Source organism: Micrasema longulum, unplaced genomic scaffold (assembly GCF_059751315.1).
Source record: "Micrasema longulum isolate JH-2025_06_02 unplaced genomic scaffold, ASM5975131v1 h1tg000250l, whole genome shotgun sequence".
Lineage (NCBI taxonomy): Eukaryota > Metazoa > Arthropoda > Insecta > Trichoptera > Brachycentridae > Micrasema > Micrasema longulum.
This window is the reverse complement of record NW_028277455.1, coordinates 1,070,491-1,088,914: the sequence shown is the minus strand read 5'-3', so window position 1 is coordinate 1,088,914 and position 18,424 is coordinate 1,070,491. Positions and strand designations below refer to the sequence as shown.

General features: G+C 32.6%; 1 protein-coding gene across 1 annotated transcript in view; it reads right to left on the bottom strand.

Moving 5' to 3' along the window:
* Positions 1 to 2,044: 2,044 nt before the first annotated feature.
* The window catches only part of LOC148283289 (putative nuclear hormone receptor HR38), a 189,706-nt gene continuing 173,326 nt past the window's right edge, over positions 2,045 to 18,424 (bottom strand). Inside the window, exons 2-4 of the mRNA XM_088223733.1 lie at positions 14,825 to 14,952; positions 5,763 to 7,110; positions 2,045 to 5,543 (exon numbers count right to left, since the gene is read on the bottom strand). Coding sequence (XP_088079859.1) covers positions 5,287 to 5,543; positions 5,763 to 7,110; positions 14,825 to 14,952 — 1,733 coding nt within the window. The 3' untranslated portion in view covers positions 2,045 to 5,286. The remainder of the gene's footprint in view (positions 5,544 to 5,762; positions 7,111 to 14,824; positions 14,953 to 18,424) is intronic.

Genomic DNA, 18,424 nt, shown 5'->3' with positions numbered 1-18,424 from the left:
ATTGCAAATATATTTAATTTATAAATTGTTTATCACATATGTTTTGACCATTATTTTAAATTTTGATAAGTTTTTTTCTTCATAAATATTTTTTTCCATTTCGTAATACTTTTTAATTGCTTTAAATAAAATTTGAATTTTCGGACTTTGCCTTTTTCCTAAATGGAAGTCTAATTTTGTTCTTTTCTCTAGTATTGTGATCGTGTTCATGCTGGTTCCGATCAATTTTTTTCCAAAATTCTGGTTTTTTATTAGAGTTTATAATTTTATGAACAAATATCATTGTATTGTAAAATATTTTTTGTTTATATGTTAATAATTTCATTTCATTTACCATCGACTTTACCCTCGTGTATCTGTTTTTTTTTCAAAATGATTCTAAAGGCTTTATTTTGTAATACAGTTAGTTTATCTATGTTTTCTTTGTTTGACAAAAATAAAATGCTACTACAGTAGTTAACGTGTGGTATTCGTCTAAGAGATCGCATTTCGACCGCGTTTACTCTGCTTTCATCCTGTCTCTGCCAGTTCCATGTTTCACTTCCACACATAAATATTGAATAAAATCAATGTTAACCTCTCCAGACTGTGAAATGCTGATTCTGTCACCAATTGTCCTTTGTTTTGTTATTTCTATGTTATTTCTTGTTTTTGACATATATTCCCTATCATGCTTAGCTAGAAACTATTTTAGCTATTTTGTCGCAGATTTATTTATTTTTATAGGAATGTACCTAATTGTCACTGAACTTTGACTTTTTTGGCTCGGTTGTTTGATAATTAATAGTAATAAAATATCCAAAGCAATAGAAACAATTAAAAAAAAATCTTTTGAAATAATACTTGAATAAAAATGAACAAATTATTAGTTTTGATTTTTTACTATTACTAATGATCAAATAACCGAGCCTTTGCCTGTTGTGGTACAAAAAAGACTAATCCATAAGGCGCGCATAAAATTAGAAAGGTTAAAAAATTGATATGCATAGATTTTTTTACATGTGCCTGCTATTAAATATTTGATTTAATTTTAACTCGATTTCTTTTTACATGATTTTAATCTGAGAGTAGCCACAAAAAATATTTTTGAAATACAGTAAAAAACATTTTTTTTTTTCATTTTTCCCAGTAAAGGCCCACTTGCAGTTGTTGATTATGGTACAAAGAATCGAGAATCGAGATTTGTTTTAAATCACAATTTTGCGATTTTGCCGATTAATATATTTTTAGCATCACAAGAGGCCAGCAGGCTCAATTACAATGGTGAATAACAGCACAGAACAGCCAGACTTGAAAAAAATACATTTCGTTTTTGTGTTCTCATCGAGATTCGAACCTGGAACTTTCCGTTTAAAGGAAAATTATAATTAAATTGTTAAAATCTTGAGACCCTTCTCCGGTTCTTAAAACAGTTTTAGAATTTCGAACGAGCCGTTCAGGCCAAGTCTTTCAACCAAAGGATAAAAATACAGGAAATAAAATATGTTTTTGTAATAGATTTAATATATTATCATTTATTTATATTTTTGTTAACCATACATACATAAATGTAGGTACATACATAATACATACATACAATTACATAGAATTTGTCGTTTCTTGCAGATATCGGTAAATATGCTTTTAATCTGGAAAATTAATTATTCAAAATTTTACTAAGATCGGATGGCAAATATTTTCGTGGCAACCTTACACATAAGTATACACAATATACAAACAAAAAAAACTTACAAAATATGATTCTTAACGACAGTACCACAATATGGCGTGCTCGTCTTATAAAATAGACATTCTACGATATGTAACATCAAAACACTTGAAATTATAGGTAACTCAATCAAATTATACAGTATTTGTTTCTAACTAATCTGCACGATTAATGGTGTATGTATAATTAATAATGTGCTGTATAAATTTGTTTAAAAATATTTTATAATACGTTGTAACTATCCCTTAATATTAATATACACTTTCTTAAAAATAGTGCGCCAATAGGTTGAAAAAATATTATTTAATATAGGTAAGTAAGTACATTTATTTTAACTTTTCTTTTTTAATATTACCTTGTGTTAGATTTAGGTAATGAATTCCTCATAACGGTGTTTAAAAATAAGTTTACGTTATGGTTTGTTGTCAATCTTCAATATCTTTTTAAATGTTTTATAAATTTCGTTGTTTGCAAAAAGCGTTCAGAATACCGTACTAAGTGCAAATTACGTATTCTAGCCGAAGGCATCTGAATTTAATCGAAATAAAAACAAACAATTGTTTAAAATTTCATTTCATTTAAAAAGAAATTATGAACACAGAATGATATGACATAAAAAATATCTTATCAAATAAAACAGCAAGTATTTCAAAAACATCTCTGTTTTTTTAAAATAAATAATCAAGCGGCACGTAAGAACTAAGTAATTAAGTACAATATTATAAAGTAACACTATGTTCAGCTAATTAAGATCTCAAATGACGATACAAATAAGGTATTAAATTAAAAATTTTACAAAATATACTATGAAAGAATCAACCAAAGGTAACTGAAGTATTTATATCATCTTTTATCTATAAAATGGAACAGAAGGTAACATATTATCAGTAAAACCTTATCATTATTTTATCGACGTAAAAAATATTCAAGAGAAAGCTATGTACAAGAAATTTTAGACTTATATGTGAAAGGTGATCAAATGATTATAAATATCAAAACATCGCTACATCAATAAATAACTAATAAAATGACATTTGATATTTCACTTGGGGAAACTATAACATAATGTTGCCATGTATGTGTTAAAAAACATTTTTTTTTCAGAATTCTTACCTAAATCTACACATTTCCAGCTCTTATATTCTACTAGTAGAATACAACTTACTTTAATCATATAAGTTACAAATAAAGGTAACATATACACAATTAATTATTACAATAACAATTTATAACATCAAGACAGTTTTTTCGATATGTCAAACACTTATTAAACAGATTCAGTGACAATTCAAAATAATTGTTGGTAAATTTCGAAGGGTTTAATTTTGGGTAAAATCATTCGAACGAACTTTATAAAACCATCGCTAAATCAATCAGTCTCTTCTTAGTTCCACTCTTCGTCTCTCTTCTCATTCAACATTCCCTAAAAAAACTAGTTTTAATAGAAGGCATCGTATTAAAGCTAATACCTAATAAGTTTGAAGAATAATAATTTTAACATGAAAATCAACAAGTCATATGTATAAAATTGGTCGTTGGATGTATTCACCAAATCTTGACATAATATGTATCTTTATGGCTTTCAAATAAAAAAAAAACAGACAATGTATATTTTATTGAATATACTAATATTTATTAGACTGTGTGGACAATATTTAAAATAAATTTAATGCGTATTGTAAAACGTACACAAGTTGACTTAAGTAGGAAATTAATTATGTTAAGTAAGAATGAATTATTCAGATTTTTGCAGGATGAGTTTTTGTTTAAATTTTGGTCAGAATAAATAACTTTAAAATAGCAGAAAAAAATAAAAAAACGATTTAATTGTTTTTTTTTAACGACTTTTCTAATAAAAATAATTATACTACTAACTGCTCATTTATTATTGATTACTTACACAAAACATACAAGTATTTTATTTGGAATTTTAAATGTACATTTTTTTATGTGAAAGCCAATCAGTCTGATGTTTGAAATGATCAAATTTGGGAATAATTTCAACATCACATTACCTAAGGGGATAATAAGACACGTAATGTCAAAGGACAGTTTGAGATTTACAAAGGTACATTATTATAAGAAGGTACTTGTTTTGTGAATATGTCCTCACAGTGGTTCATACTTTTAGCGTCGGCGTCGTTATCAAACGACACACCGAAAAATACTTAAAATTTTACATCAAATTTATGCGACACGTACCAACTTTCTTTCTTAACTCAAATCAGATCATGGTACGTCACATTAATTTATAATCTCCTAACTTAATTACGAAATAAATTATCAATAATACTCACGTTATGACTCTTTATCAAGAGTCTAAAAATACTTATATTTTAGTTTTGAAATTGACGAAAACACTCAACGCGTCGGGTACATTAAAACAAATATTCACGCTTGTCGAATCATTCTTGGAATGAATTGTTTTGGAATAAGGATGTACACAAAATCATAAGCAATAATGTCAACTAAAGAAAACTAATGGCACTGATATGAAATGGCAAAATATTATTTTTAAATATGGCGAGAATCCTCGTTTACGAGTAGGTTAATGAATAAAAATATAAACGTTGCTGGGTATTGAACAAATAAAAATATTTAAACAAAAGTTATGGCTTATAAACCGCAGTGTTAGTGGTAGTGGGTACACAAATAATCAATCGAAAGGTTACAGATACTTATTATATTACCTATACATATCGGACATATATGTAAAAGTGGTAACGGTTTTAAAGTATGCATTTATACTTAAAATAATAACCTAATATTCCGATCACTGAAATAATCACCGATTAAGACACAATAAAAGTTTTGCAAACCAAAGTATCAAAATATACAATTAAATATTTAATGCATGAATTTATACTATAGAGTATGTGAAAGAATAGAGCTTTTTAAGCAAGTTCCTAAGTAAATAATTTCAATTCTGATTTTCTAGCGCAATTGACTAGAATTTTATCGCATTAAAATAAGCAACATTTCGATTTCCAAAATTGCGGTTGCGTGGTAACAATACATTTATAATGAAATAATTTTAAAACACCTTTTCAAAGCATGCGCAGTTCAAATTATCGTAAATTCAAATCATTTTTTCAAATATCCCTTTCTTACAAAATTACATATAAACACTAGGAAAAGTAGTAGACACGTTAGAAATAAATGCGCACTTTCATGCATACGTGAGTATTTTAGTTATAGAACATTAAAACAAATAATAATAAAGGATATTATAAATATGAATACAGATAGCCTTAAAAATAAAATCGGGATTTCAGTTTCAGTTAAAAAGCCTTTAACTAAAATTAACAATAAAAAGAATAGGATACGAAACTCTAAATAAATCTCATTTGATGGCCGACGAAATAAAAAATACGTCATTTTATGTGATGCATCAAAAGTTGGCCGCTAAATAAACACAGTGATCGCTAAGATGACCACCTTCGTTAAAAATAAGTTCCTTATTCAAAATTAGTTCCATTTTGACATTTAAACATGGCAAGGGAAGATAAATGCAATACAGAACAGTCATCTCGGCGATTTAATTTAAAAATATCATTCGAATCTTGTCTGCGGAGAAATTAAAATGGTAAACTGGCTACAAACATATTCTCTATGAGTGGCGGCGCGGGGACCAAATCTTCCAACTTGAGATAGAATATCCTCTGCAGACCTTGCACAGAGAGAGACCGAAGTTCCGGGAGTTTCCCCAATAGTCTACTGAAGTAGTGCGCCTTTCTCTGCGCCTCAGCGTTGTATGTCACGTGGTCCCTCAACGATCCTATTATCTTCATCTGAAGCTGCTCCACTCTGTGAGGTTCCTTCAAGCCATGTCGTTCTGAAACAAACGGTAAGTTAAGTCGGACGCTTAATTGAAATTATTAAGTTAAAATTTAAATAAGGCCGTAAATTAATGTAAAGGTTATATTGATATCTACCAATTATTCTTGTTCACTTGTTTAAAAAAAAAGTGTTCTTATGGATGACCCAAACATTTCGAATAACTTTTTAGAAAATGATGATATCTAGGAAGGGAAATTGTGTTATATTTTATTACCTGTGACAAGAGTGAGAGCGCAAAGGCAGGCGAAGGCGGATATGTCAATCTCCATAGAGTGAAGGCTGCAACTGAAGTCCAAGATGGCGTGAAGCCAGTCTCCGAAGGATCGCTGACACTGTTGCTTGTCCAACACAACACCGTTACAGAAGGTCATTTTGGTGTCGTCTAGCTTCGTTCGGTACGAGAGTCGCAGAACGAACAGTTCGAGGGAGGCAGATTGGAATAGGAGCTCCTGATCATCGGGGCACAGTTCTATGAATCCAGGAAGTTTATCGGCGAAATGTTTGATGACATCTACCGAAGTTGTCAGAAGGCTATAAAACTGTTGGATTTTTTCTGCTTCGGAGATTGGCGGCTCGAGGGGGCTCGGTTCTCTGTAGTGAGAGTAGTCCAGACTGGCGAGGTCGGGGGACGTGTCCACGTGGGCGCGCACCAGGGCTGTGATGAGAGACACGGGGGGGCTGGGGGGAGATTCCTGCGGCGACTTGGGCTTGGAGGGCAATCTCCCTCGCCTGCCCTTCAGGGAGTCCGTCCGGACTACTTCTTTTACCATACCGACAGCCAAGCACTTTTGAAATCTGCAAAATTGGCAGCGATTTCTCCGCCTCTTATCCACGGGACAGGCCTTGTCTGCCAGGCATACGTATTTGGAGCCTTTTTGCACCGTTCTCTTAAAGAAACCCTTGCAGCCTTCACAAGTGCGAACCCCGTAGTGTTGACAGGCGGCGGTGTCTCCGCACACGGCGCACAGCTGGCTGGGGGACGGGGGCGCTGGCACTCCGGCCCCGGGGGAGCTGGAAGCGGAGCTGGAGGCGGAAGGGGCTGGGCCGGGAGGGCGCAGGCGGGGGCTTTCCCCGGAGCTGGCCGACTCGGAGCGCTGCAGCGGCAGGGAGGCGCGCCGCGAGCGGAGACCCAGGGGCTCGGCCGCCGCGGGGAAGGGGGGCAGTGAGTAGGAGTCCTGCGGATGCGCGGCCGGTCCGGGCTCGTACCCGGGGCTGCAGGGCTGCGGGGGCACGTAGTAGGCGGCCGGGGAGTAGTGTTGCTGCGGGTGGAAGTCGTACACGTGCGCCGGCACGTGGCCGTGGGCGGGGTGGTGGTACGAGGCGGGCCCGAGGTTGTAGCAGTCCTCGTCCATCTTGATGCCGAAGCCGGCGGCCAGTTCGGGGCGCGTGTGTCGCACGGAATACGTCTCCTGGAAGCTGGGGAGAGCGGGGGGGGCGTGGTGGCCCTCCTGCTGGCTGAACTCGACGTCGGGGAATGGATCTAGTCCGTCCTGTAGGGCGCCCGAAGCGTCCTCGCTATAAGGAAGCGATAGAAGATCCGCGAATGTTGACCCAAATGATGTCTGGAAAAAAGAAAATACTATATCAGTCACGCGGAGAATAACAAATAAAACTAAAAGAACGAATTTCCGGAGTACTTCTAAACCATAACGATTAAAGTAGGTATTTTTTCCCCTTCTGCGAGACGTCTAAGCATTCACCCTCGCTCCGCCCTACACTATAAACATGGGCGGGTTTGCGCAGCCGCCTATCAAGTATTTTATAAAATATTCATGGCGAATGCAATGGCGTCTGTGATGTTAAATGAAATGTTTTTGATTCTCGTATATTATTTACCTACTACTACTAACTTATTATAAAAACTGAATGCCTAGTTTTTAAATTCCGGAGTCTCAATTTGAAGGATGCGAAAGTGTGTCCATAAATTATATCTATTTCCTGTTGGTACTTTGTGATATCGAATTACGTATAATAAAAAGCATAATAATATGTATCGCGAGTATCTAAAATTACGTTCGGTTTCTTATTACATTTTCCCGCCGTTTCGATAAAAATTTATAGCAAAAAAGAATTGGTGCTTTGATTGTATTATTTTGTATCTTTATATCGTCACGGATGAAAGCTTCGCCCCTGGGACCAAAGCTAAATGTCATCACCTTGGAGACGATACTCGCTACAAATTACGCCAGTGGCAGTGGTGTAGCGGACGAGTGAAAATTTGTACAAAATCATCTACTATAATGTAATGTATATACGCGTGTAAAAATCATTATAAGATTCTTACAATATTTGTTCTGTAAGACGATACAAAAACATGATAAAAAATATCTATGCAGGTGAAAAGTCTTCTTTTTCAATTAAATTTACTTTCAGTATTATGGTGGGATTATAATGTCGCTGCTTAAATTCTAAAGGGCCACAAACCGAAATTTGACTTTTGTCAGTAGACCCAATCAAAGCTTTGAACATGAATGAGCTTTTTTGAAAAATGTTTTTAATATTATTAGATGCGTTTTTAAAAGCTGTATCTATCTAATAATGAAGTTTTGTGTTTACTATCACCCAAAGAGCGGCGGTGATGGCGGTTTCGCTCTGAAGTTAGCCATCAGAACACAAATATCAAAAGGGCTGTTGCGGAATTTGGGTCATTTATAAAGCAAAATCCACGGGAGTTTTTTTCTTATAGAAAAATATGACCGATTTAAATCTCATTTTTTAAATAAAGCGAAATTTCGGGACTTCTGATTTGTGGCTCTTTTGAATTTAAGCAGCGATGTATATTTTGAATTGGATTAAAATTTCGGTTTCAGCTTCAGCCAGTTTTGGCCGAAAATTGACCGAAACTTCTGCTCAGCCGAAACCTGTCATTGAGATGTGTCAGATTACGTTCGGTTGTATTTGGGTGGAATATAAGTACAATTAGAGATGTTGGATGGTTGTTCATTCAAATAATTAGCATTGCCATTATCTAACATAAAAAATAAATACTAGACTGTTTTTGTTGACAATAGTTAGTAGTTCTATGATTTTTATATTTATCTTTTTGTAATTCCTTTAAGGTAAAATTGCTATAGCGGACATTAAAAAACTGTTACGTGCATGTTTTTTTTTTTTACAAAAAAGGGTTAGAAATAAGCAAATTTACGCCTTTTATTTCATTGTGTATTTTATTAAACATTAATGAACTAGTAAGGTAAGTTTAACAATAAAAACGCCCAATTTTGGGCGTTTGCAGTGAATTTCAACATTTTAGTAAGTATCGGTTTCGGTTCCGGCCGAAACTAAAACATATACCGAAATTCTGTTTCCAGTTCGGTATCGGCTAAAAATCTTGTTTCGGTAGGTCACTACAAAATTAGTTTATCTTATAAACTCACTGGGATAATAAAATAATTTAACAATAAAAAAATAGTTCGAAATTTATTTATTTATTAATACTTTTACAATGCTTGTGTTTTTTATATAGAATAATGTTATGAATATAATTTTGAATGAACAATATATATTAAATACATTATTTATTTATTTAATCAGTAAAAAAGGTTCCATGTAAAATACTTGAAAACCTTTATTTTTTTCATTTTACAGGACCTCGACTCACATGTTTAAACGTGTTTATGATTCATATCATTAATTGTAGTGCTTTTGCACTTATAGTTTTCGCAGACAGGGTATAGTCTAAGCTTATAACCGAGTTACACAGTTTAAACCCGCGCTGTGCCAGCATCATAGAAACAAAAGACGAGTGATACCTAAATCCACAAATTTTGAATAACCATTGACCGGTTTCATCGCTTTTGCGACATGTTTAAGTCTGGGCTCCAACTTTTGTAGATTCAAGTATCACAGTACAAATACACATAATAAATTTCAATGAACTCGTTTTTTGAATATATATATATCATATATTTATAATAAAAAAATTGTTTATTTTAAAAGCAATTGATATTTTTTATATTAAATAAAATATTAAAAAGTCTTAATAAAATGAATTTTAGCACGGATTGTATGTCGTTATTATACTCGTATGTTATAATATAATAAAGAGTGTGTATGACGTCATTAGAGTAGAGATTTTTCAGTTTATTAAACTGTAAACCATAATTACCTTAATCTAAAACGGCACCATGCATCACAACATAAATCAAAATAAATCGTTTAACTACACCCTGTTTATAAATTGTGGAAAATATTAATGCATTTTTTTTTAGAAACCAATAAAAGATTTATGTATGGGTTTTATATTTTAAATAAATAAGGTAGTTACTAAAAATCTTGTGTTAAATTTCGTAGTATAATTTTATATGGATAAATAACTAAACCTATACGTAATAAAACAAGTAATAATCAATATTTTATACATTGTACTGATTATTATTACAATTTTTTATTTATTATTTTTAAGCCACCTAACAAACTTGTGATATAATATGTTTAATAAAGTCTCAGAGTAATACTTCTCTAGGGAAGCAAAGAATAGAAAAAAATCGTTTTAAATGTTTAGTTTAGTTTTTAGTTTAACAACACACGTGCAAGGGACGGTTTCGGTTAGCGCTTGCAATTCTCAACCCATTGTATAGCTGTAATTCGTACCTAACTTCGTGGTCAATAATCGTAGAATTATTTTTCTCCGTATGGGCGACTCTATTAGATTAATATTCTAAGAATACAATAAATAAACTTAACCCAAACAATCTTAGATTCTATTTAGATGTTCAATAGGTTTAGTCATGGTATGATTTAGGCAGACATGACAAGTGTGTCATCTCAAGTCAGGAGTGATAACAACGCTTGCTTGTTGAATGCTTGCCTTTACTGTAGGAACACATCGAACGTACTGTTTAGTGAGATTTTGTGAACTGTTCTGAGGATCTTTGGCAGAGGGGAAAAGAATCTGACGTTGGTTTTAAGATTTCCCACGGCAAATACAGCATTGGTACGCAAGTTACGGTGAGGTACATTGAGGTCAATCTGAGCAAGGATATTACGGGCATCTATGTAGTTAGATATTATTTTTTGTAAGAATATTAAACCAGCCAAAACACTTCTGAACTTTAAACTGAAAATGTAAAAGTATTCTAGATGATCGTAAAAGTTAATTGTAAGAGTATTTAATCAATTTCTAAATATTAACGATTTAAACTACGTGAAACTACGAGTACTAAAAAATATATATTGCAAGGTTTTCTGTTATTTTTTATGTCGCAGCCGGATTGTCACTTTAGTCGAAGAACCAATTACAAAACGGCTTCGTTTTGTAAAAGAGCCTATCGACGATTAGCCGTATTGCATTTTGGCTGAACGAGCATTTGCCACATTGCATAGTATTTCCTTCGTTCATATTGGCTGACTGAAGATTGGCCATAACTTGATTGTCAATTTAAGTTATTATTATTACTCGAGGTGTTGCGTGTCATATGTTACATGTGATCAAGTAAACATAACCCAACCTTCCTTTACGCTCTCCCTAAAATATTTGTAATATCCGCCAATTTAAAAAAGCGGCTAAACATGGCTAGTTTTAAATAAATTGTAAAACGGGACCGACAACACGTTAGTAGCTATTTTACAACACGGAGCCGTCTTGTAGTAAATATGGCTAGCCACTATGTATTCCTGGGCCTCGATTATGAACGCTATCATCAGGCGCGTGCGGTGACTTTTATCAGTATGGATGCTGACAAAAAACCATGATATTCCTTATTTTAGCAGATTTATTCAGAATTATTTAATAAGCTATATTAGTTGTCCATAAGAGTAATAATAATTAATAGTTGACAATCAATAAATTGACGGAGCACAGGCGCGTCTAGAAGTGAAGCCGTAAATGTTCTTATTTTCTTCTTCTTTTTCATGCGGATGTTCTAGACCCTAGACTCTAGGTTCTAGACCCGTTGAAATAAACTGATGTACTTACATCAAAACTTGATGGTGGGAGGATCGGTAGTGTATCTTCGTAATCAGTCGGGAGAATTTTATCTTCAACTATGACGTCATACTGAAACTATGTCACTTTAGTGCGTAAATATGTGTACCGTGACGTACGCTTCCCCTTGTTTCATATCGATGTACCTATTCAAAACTTGAAGGTGGGGTGTCGGTAGTGTATCTTTGTAATCGCTCGAGAGAATTTATCTTCAACTATACCTCACGGTGAAGGTATAACGTCCTTGTCTTCTCATCAAAATCGGCAGCGACATTATTAACTTCCATGCTTAAATGTTTACGATTTTGTCACATCTATATTTGATATGTTTTGTGATATTGAAATTGTTTTACTTTTAGTTTTTTACGCAACTGTTTTGAGTTTAATTTTATGATTATGTAAAAATATTTTATTAAAGCCATAAACCGTTGATCAAAATACACATATATATATATATATATATATAACAATATTTTGAGTTTGTCAAATTTTTTGTAGACATTCCTTGACTTCCATATTACCTTCTTTAAAATGTTCTTCATCTCTGTTGTAAAATGTTTAAATATATATAAAGAAAATATATAAATGGTTTGTTTTAAATCATCAATATTTTGATTGCTTTAACATAATCATATATTATTTCATGATTTCCTTATCCGTGTGAAATAATGCTAAGAAATAAGGGCATCCCATGAATGTAAGGTAAGCAAACAGACTTCCAGTGTGAAACCACCATTTAAATTAACATTTCATCTCAACCTTGTCAATAATCGAATTCGGGACTTTAAGCGTGGCTGGTAAACGCACTAACCATTATTTTCAGGATTTTTACCCGAGAGAAGAAGTTCAAAACACTTGTCCAGGGTTCTGGTTCTATTCCACACACACGATTATATTTTTTCGCCCAGGCACGGTAAATATGTTTTCATTTTTGACCATCCTGTTGATCTAACATATTTCCACCCCGTTCATAAAATCATCCCCATGGATCCATCGGATAAAATTAAAGGGAGGAATTTAACAATGGTAATATTATAATTCATTATTTTATTGTCACTTTGTTATCAGTTGTTTGCATCAGGAATGCATTCACGCCCCTGTAATAATATTACTATAATGTTTTCCCCTTTAAATCTTATTTTAATCAACCCTTGACTTAGGGTCTGTTTGTAATAAAACCGGTAAGCATCATCAATCTGTTGACTTATCCAATATATGTAAAATGCAGGGTTCTTTATTAATAAACTATGAATTTTATAGAAGAACGAAAAGAAAAATCAAGAAGATAAGGCGGTGACAGACAATATTTTATTTGAACATTGTATTTCTGCCACTCTCTCGCAAATGCCTCCCCGATACTGTGCGATAAATAAAAATTGCACGTCGGATTGATTATGCCTAACTAAAACCGACAAAATCGACGTTTCGCCGTCCCGATTTCCGCACCCCATAACTGAACCGATTTTGTTGTTTTTTTTTTTAAGAAAGAGTATTAGACTGAAATTCGTGTCGTTACCTTTACCGTTTTTTCTTAATTATTAATGGTTTTAGATGGTTCTAGTTCCTAAAGTAAACAGTTTATCAAAAAACAAAACAATATCTATAGCGTGTGAAAAATCACCGCTCTGGTTCCATAACTTGGTAAGAAGATTCGGGAGTACGTTTGTATGAAGAAAAGTCAGTCTTTTTTAGGGAACACTGGCTTCATGTGTTTTATAGAGGAGATATATTTTCAACAAATGTACAGTATTCGGCAGTTAATAAAGTACATCTGGCTTAAGAAAGAAACCACCGACGAGTCAGGTATCTGAAACACGGATGAATGACAAGAACGACGCTCTACAAAACCGAAGTTAGCTGATTAGGCCAGCAGTCTCTTTTTTGAGCCCGATTTACTTTATTTAATGTTCAAATACTGTTATATAAGTTTTTTATATACAATGAAAGAAAAAAAAAAGAACACTATCGTACATTTTTAATAATTAAAAATAAGGCAAAGCCATATTTTGATAGTTTTTATTGTTTCATTCTATTAAAGGCATTTATAAGATCCCAAAGAGTTAATATGTTTAAAAGATACGCAATTAGCCAGTTTTTGTCGAGTACCCTTCAAATATAAAGATTATCCTAGCGAAATTTTAATTAAGTTTTAATACAATTTATAAAAACCTAATGCCATTACTAATTTCTTTTCATTAGTTATTTCGCGGTTATTTCAATATTTTTTCTTATTTTTTTACTATAACTGAAAAAGTATAATAAAAAATTAATACATTAATATAAACTGAGAATGGGGAATACGTTTACTGAGATAGTTTGGCTATGTTGAACGAATGGATGAGGAAAGAATGGTAAAACAGATATACATTGCAAGTACGGTAAAGTAGAACGAGATGGCCAAGGAAGACTTGGGATGATCAGATAAACCAAAATCTTAAGTCTGGTTATGTCAAAAGCAAACACAACCCAAGGGCATGTTTGACAAGATGTATGAATGTGGAAGGAGCATGGAATGTATGTCAGGATAGAAGTGTGTGGCTATCCATCATCTCTACAGGAAAATGGCGTGATGGTAGTAGTAGTAGTAGTAGTAGTAAAATACATTTCAGTACAATACAGTTCTGTGTGTGAAACAGAACCCGAATCCTGGACTAGTGTTTTCGACTCTACGGATAATCTCAGGTCAAAATTTTTAAATAAAAAAATCAAGAGCAGATACGTCCGCGTTGGCGCGTTCTTCTACTACATATAAGGTCCTGGGTTCGATTCTTGGCAAGGTGGGCGGGAAATTTTGATTTCGAAGGTAATTCTACGGTTTAACATTTTGCTGTCCCTAGACTGACAACAGACGCGTAACACTGATCACTTTACCAACGATCTAGATACGCTGCATTTGGTACTCCTATGCAGTTCCCTATGCACCACTGGATGTGAATAAGCTGATGATGATGATGATGGTGACGTTTTTAAATGAAGTTTTATCTCAGTTAAAATACACTTGAAACTTACAAATAAATTCCTAAAATATACAATGTATACAAATAAAAGGACAGTCAAAGTTGCAGTTTCTTAAATTCTTCAATGTTTAAATTATTATAAAATAGAACAGCCCTTATAAATGCTCTGATCTTCTAGGGCGAGATTCTACTAAATCTGGGTAGTAAGAAACGCATGAAAAAACTTTTATTTCTTCTCAAATCGGTTTGTCTATTTTACAGTACAGTATTTTAAGCATGTCCAAATGTTTGTAGATAAGCTATTTTATCCTCAAACATTTATATGTTCAATCTTTTCACTATTAATTATCGGAGGTAGTGAATTTATCCGATTTAATTAAAAATTAAAATCACCTGTGTTTGAAGCAGGAGCATGCTTGAGTGCGGGTGTTGGAAGCGCGCGGGGGGCCGCGGGGGTGCGGCGCAGGACTCCGGCCCGCCCGAATCGCCCCCTGACTCCTGGGGCGAGGGCTGCGCGGGACCTAAAATAAAATTAAAATAAATTTAATTGTTCGATAATATATTTTAAAGGGATTTAGTACATACCAGATTAAATGTGTAGTTTTTCACATCTTTAAAAATATTTATATGTAAAGAATGTACTAATTACAACAGAGATGAAGAACATTTTAGAGAAGGGAATAAGGAAGTCTAGGCATTTACAGGGCTTATGACCTATCGTTGGTTGGTTTAAGTGGCCACTTTACACACTGAAGAAATATTGACGCTCAAACATAGGCAAAAAGGTGAATGTTACACACTGTGTAAAGTGTCCACTTAAACAAGCCAACGACAGATCATAAGCCCTGTAAATTCTTAGACTTCTATATTTCCTTCTCTAAAATGTTTTCCATCTCTGTTGTAATTTGTTAATTTTAATGAGTCCCTAGAGGATAAAATCTAGTCATTTGTTTACAAAAATTTGGTCAATCTCAAAATATTGTATTAAAGTATGTAAATTTATGCCTTCATTATGCCTTTTCCGCACCTCATGGTGCATAGGGCACTGCGTTGGTACACCAATCGCAGTGTATCTTGATCATTTTTGTAACATGAAGATGATCAGTCTTACGCTTTAGGTACCAGTTCAGGGACTATGAAATATTGTAGTGTAAAACACATTTTTAAATAAATATTTCATGTCAACCATGTCATGAATCGAACCCGAGACCTCTTACATGGTAGGCAAACGCACTGACCACTGCACCACGAGGCCGACAAATATCACTATTTTTACGACGATAAATCAGTATTTTTAAAAATATATTTTTTTAAAACTTGTAATTAAACATCAAATACGAATTAAAACTTGATTGCAAATTTAACACGACAATTAAAAGACATCTCAGTTTATATTAAAATTATAAAACATGACAATGAATCCGGTAAATATCCGGATTAATTTCTTATCTGATTTTAAAATTTGCTTTGGTGTGAAACGTATTTTTTGGGACAACATATTTTTTATACAAATTGATCGTATTGAAAGATGTGAAATACAATGCCATACATATGGAAACACAAAAATTACCAATGAGGAGAAAAACATTCCCAAAAATCATTGTACGTTGGTTTAAAATTTATAATGAGCTACGTGAAGAAATAATATAATAATAAAGCATTTTTTTTTAAAGTTAATCAACAAAATATGACATGTTCTTCAAAACTTTTGATATTTAATGTCATGTAATTAAATCTATGTTTTTTCAACAAAATAAAGCATGAAAATATTATTTATAGATATATTCTTAAGTATGTTATTTCGAGTTGTAAGAGAATTCGTGATTTCATAATGTATTATTATTATTAATCAAATTTAATCTACTTTTTTACATCTAGTAAATGTTATTACTGTAACTCTCCAAAAAAGAAACTAACTCTTGCGCTTGGACTTACACAGTTATAGTTATTTATTTATTAGAATTTATAAAATTATGAATATACGAGCAAACGAGAAAAAAAAACTTATAGGATATTAAAGGAAAAACAGAAAATAAAATAACATTCATAATAATTAAAATTAAAAGCAGTTTTTACACTTGTTCAAAAAATTTCTTTAAATTTACTTTGAATTTATTTATTGATATATATTAGTTTTGATAGTTTTTAGTTCATTGGGGAGATTATTGTAATATTTACGCCATTGAAGACAAAGCTATTTTGACCATAATTTGTGTGGAATTTAGGGACTTTATTTTATTATTATTTGAATGCTTTATTCATATCAAATTCTTTTATTTTTTTCTTCTTTATAAATTTGTATAGTAGAATTTATTTTATAAATAGTGTCTACTGCATGAGCTTTAAATAATTTATATAGAATTACCCTATTGAATGTTGAGGGTTTCTTTAAAATTACTGTGTGTATATTTATTTATTATGAAATTAATTTCCATCAGTATATTTTAAAGCGTATGAACGTTATTTAAATTAAATTTAAATGTTCTGTTTTTTGAAAAAAAATATTTTAAAAAACACAAAATAACTCTTTATTACAACTTAATAATTAAAAACTAAGCTACTTCTTTATACAGTAAAAAAATGTTGCAAAATTATTGAAATAAATAAATTTATTTATTTACCAATGCTAGGGCAGAAGTATTTATTATATTTCATCCGAATTTTGTAGATTTCAGGTGATCTATTCGGGTCAAAAGCTAGCATTAACAACTGAAGTATAATGTAAAAAACTAAAATGATTTTATTTATTTATTTTAAAATTGCAAAATTTCACCTCTCACTGTTGTCAACAGAAGATGACACAACTGAATGAAGTAGCTTCAAAAGTGGCTTCCGTAATATATCTAACACCATTGGGATAGCCATAATAAAGCGATGGAGATTTCATTACCCCGTGAATTCCAGTGGTTGGTAACCATTATATTTCTATGACAACATGAAAAAAATGGGTTACATTGTGTGAAAATAAAGAACACAAAATTTCGTAAGTTCAACTACCAAAATCAATAATGAAAATCTTTGATTAACGTGGAAAGAAAATCAAGTAAATATTCCATGTACCATGGGTTTGTATACAATTAGTAAGCTAAAAAGTTTAAAAAGGGTATAAAAAAATCTATGATGGAAATAGGTAGAAGTAAAATTGATTGGGCCATTCGACAACACTCATTTTGAAATATTTGCTACGCTATAGTACTAGAAAATGTATGGGTTATGTTTGATATAAAAAATATTAAGGAAAGCATTGGACTTGATTGTAAATATTGCAAAAAACATTTCGAAGTCACCTTCAGAGAATTATCATTGATCCTTGTACTTGTACCTTTATGTAATACACGCTTTAGACACTACTACTACTACCATCACGCCATTTTCATGTAGAGGTAGGCAGAGAGAATGGACCGCCACACACGTCTATCCTGGCATACATTTCTAGCTTCTTCCACATTTATACATCTTGTTATACACGCCCTTCGGTTCTGCCTGCTTTTGACATGACCAGACTTAAGATTTTGGTTTATCTGATCATGCTACGTCTTCTTTGGTCGTCCTCGTCTCACGTTACCGCCATTTTCGCCATATATACTTGTTTTACCATTCTTTCGTCATACATTCGTTCTACATGACCAAAACATCTCAGAGACCCTTTCTTAATCTTATCAATTATACTTGATTCGGATTCACACTCTTGCCTGATTACATAATTCGTAACCCTGTCATACATTGATTTACCACACATTCGTGTAAGAGATCGCATTTCAACCGCGTTAACTCGGCTTTCATCCTTCCTCTGCCAGTTCCATGTTCCATGCACTAATACAGTGCCCTGTATTATTATTATTATTGATCAATAATTATTATTTTTTATTTGTCGTAAAATCTAAATCGTTCATAATATTATAAAAATATGCTATTTCATTTATTTATACAACACGAAAATAAAAACACAAGTAGATATTTAACGCTGAAAATGTATATTTAATTTATGGTTCT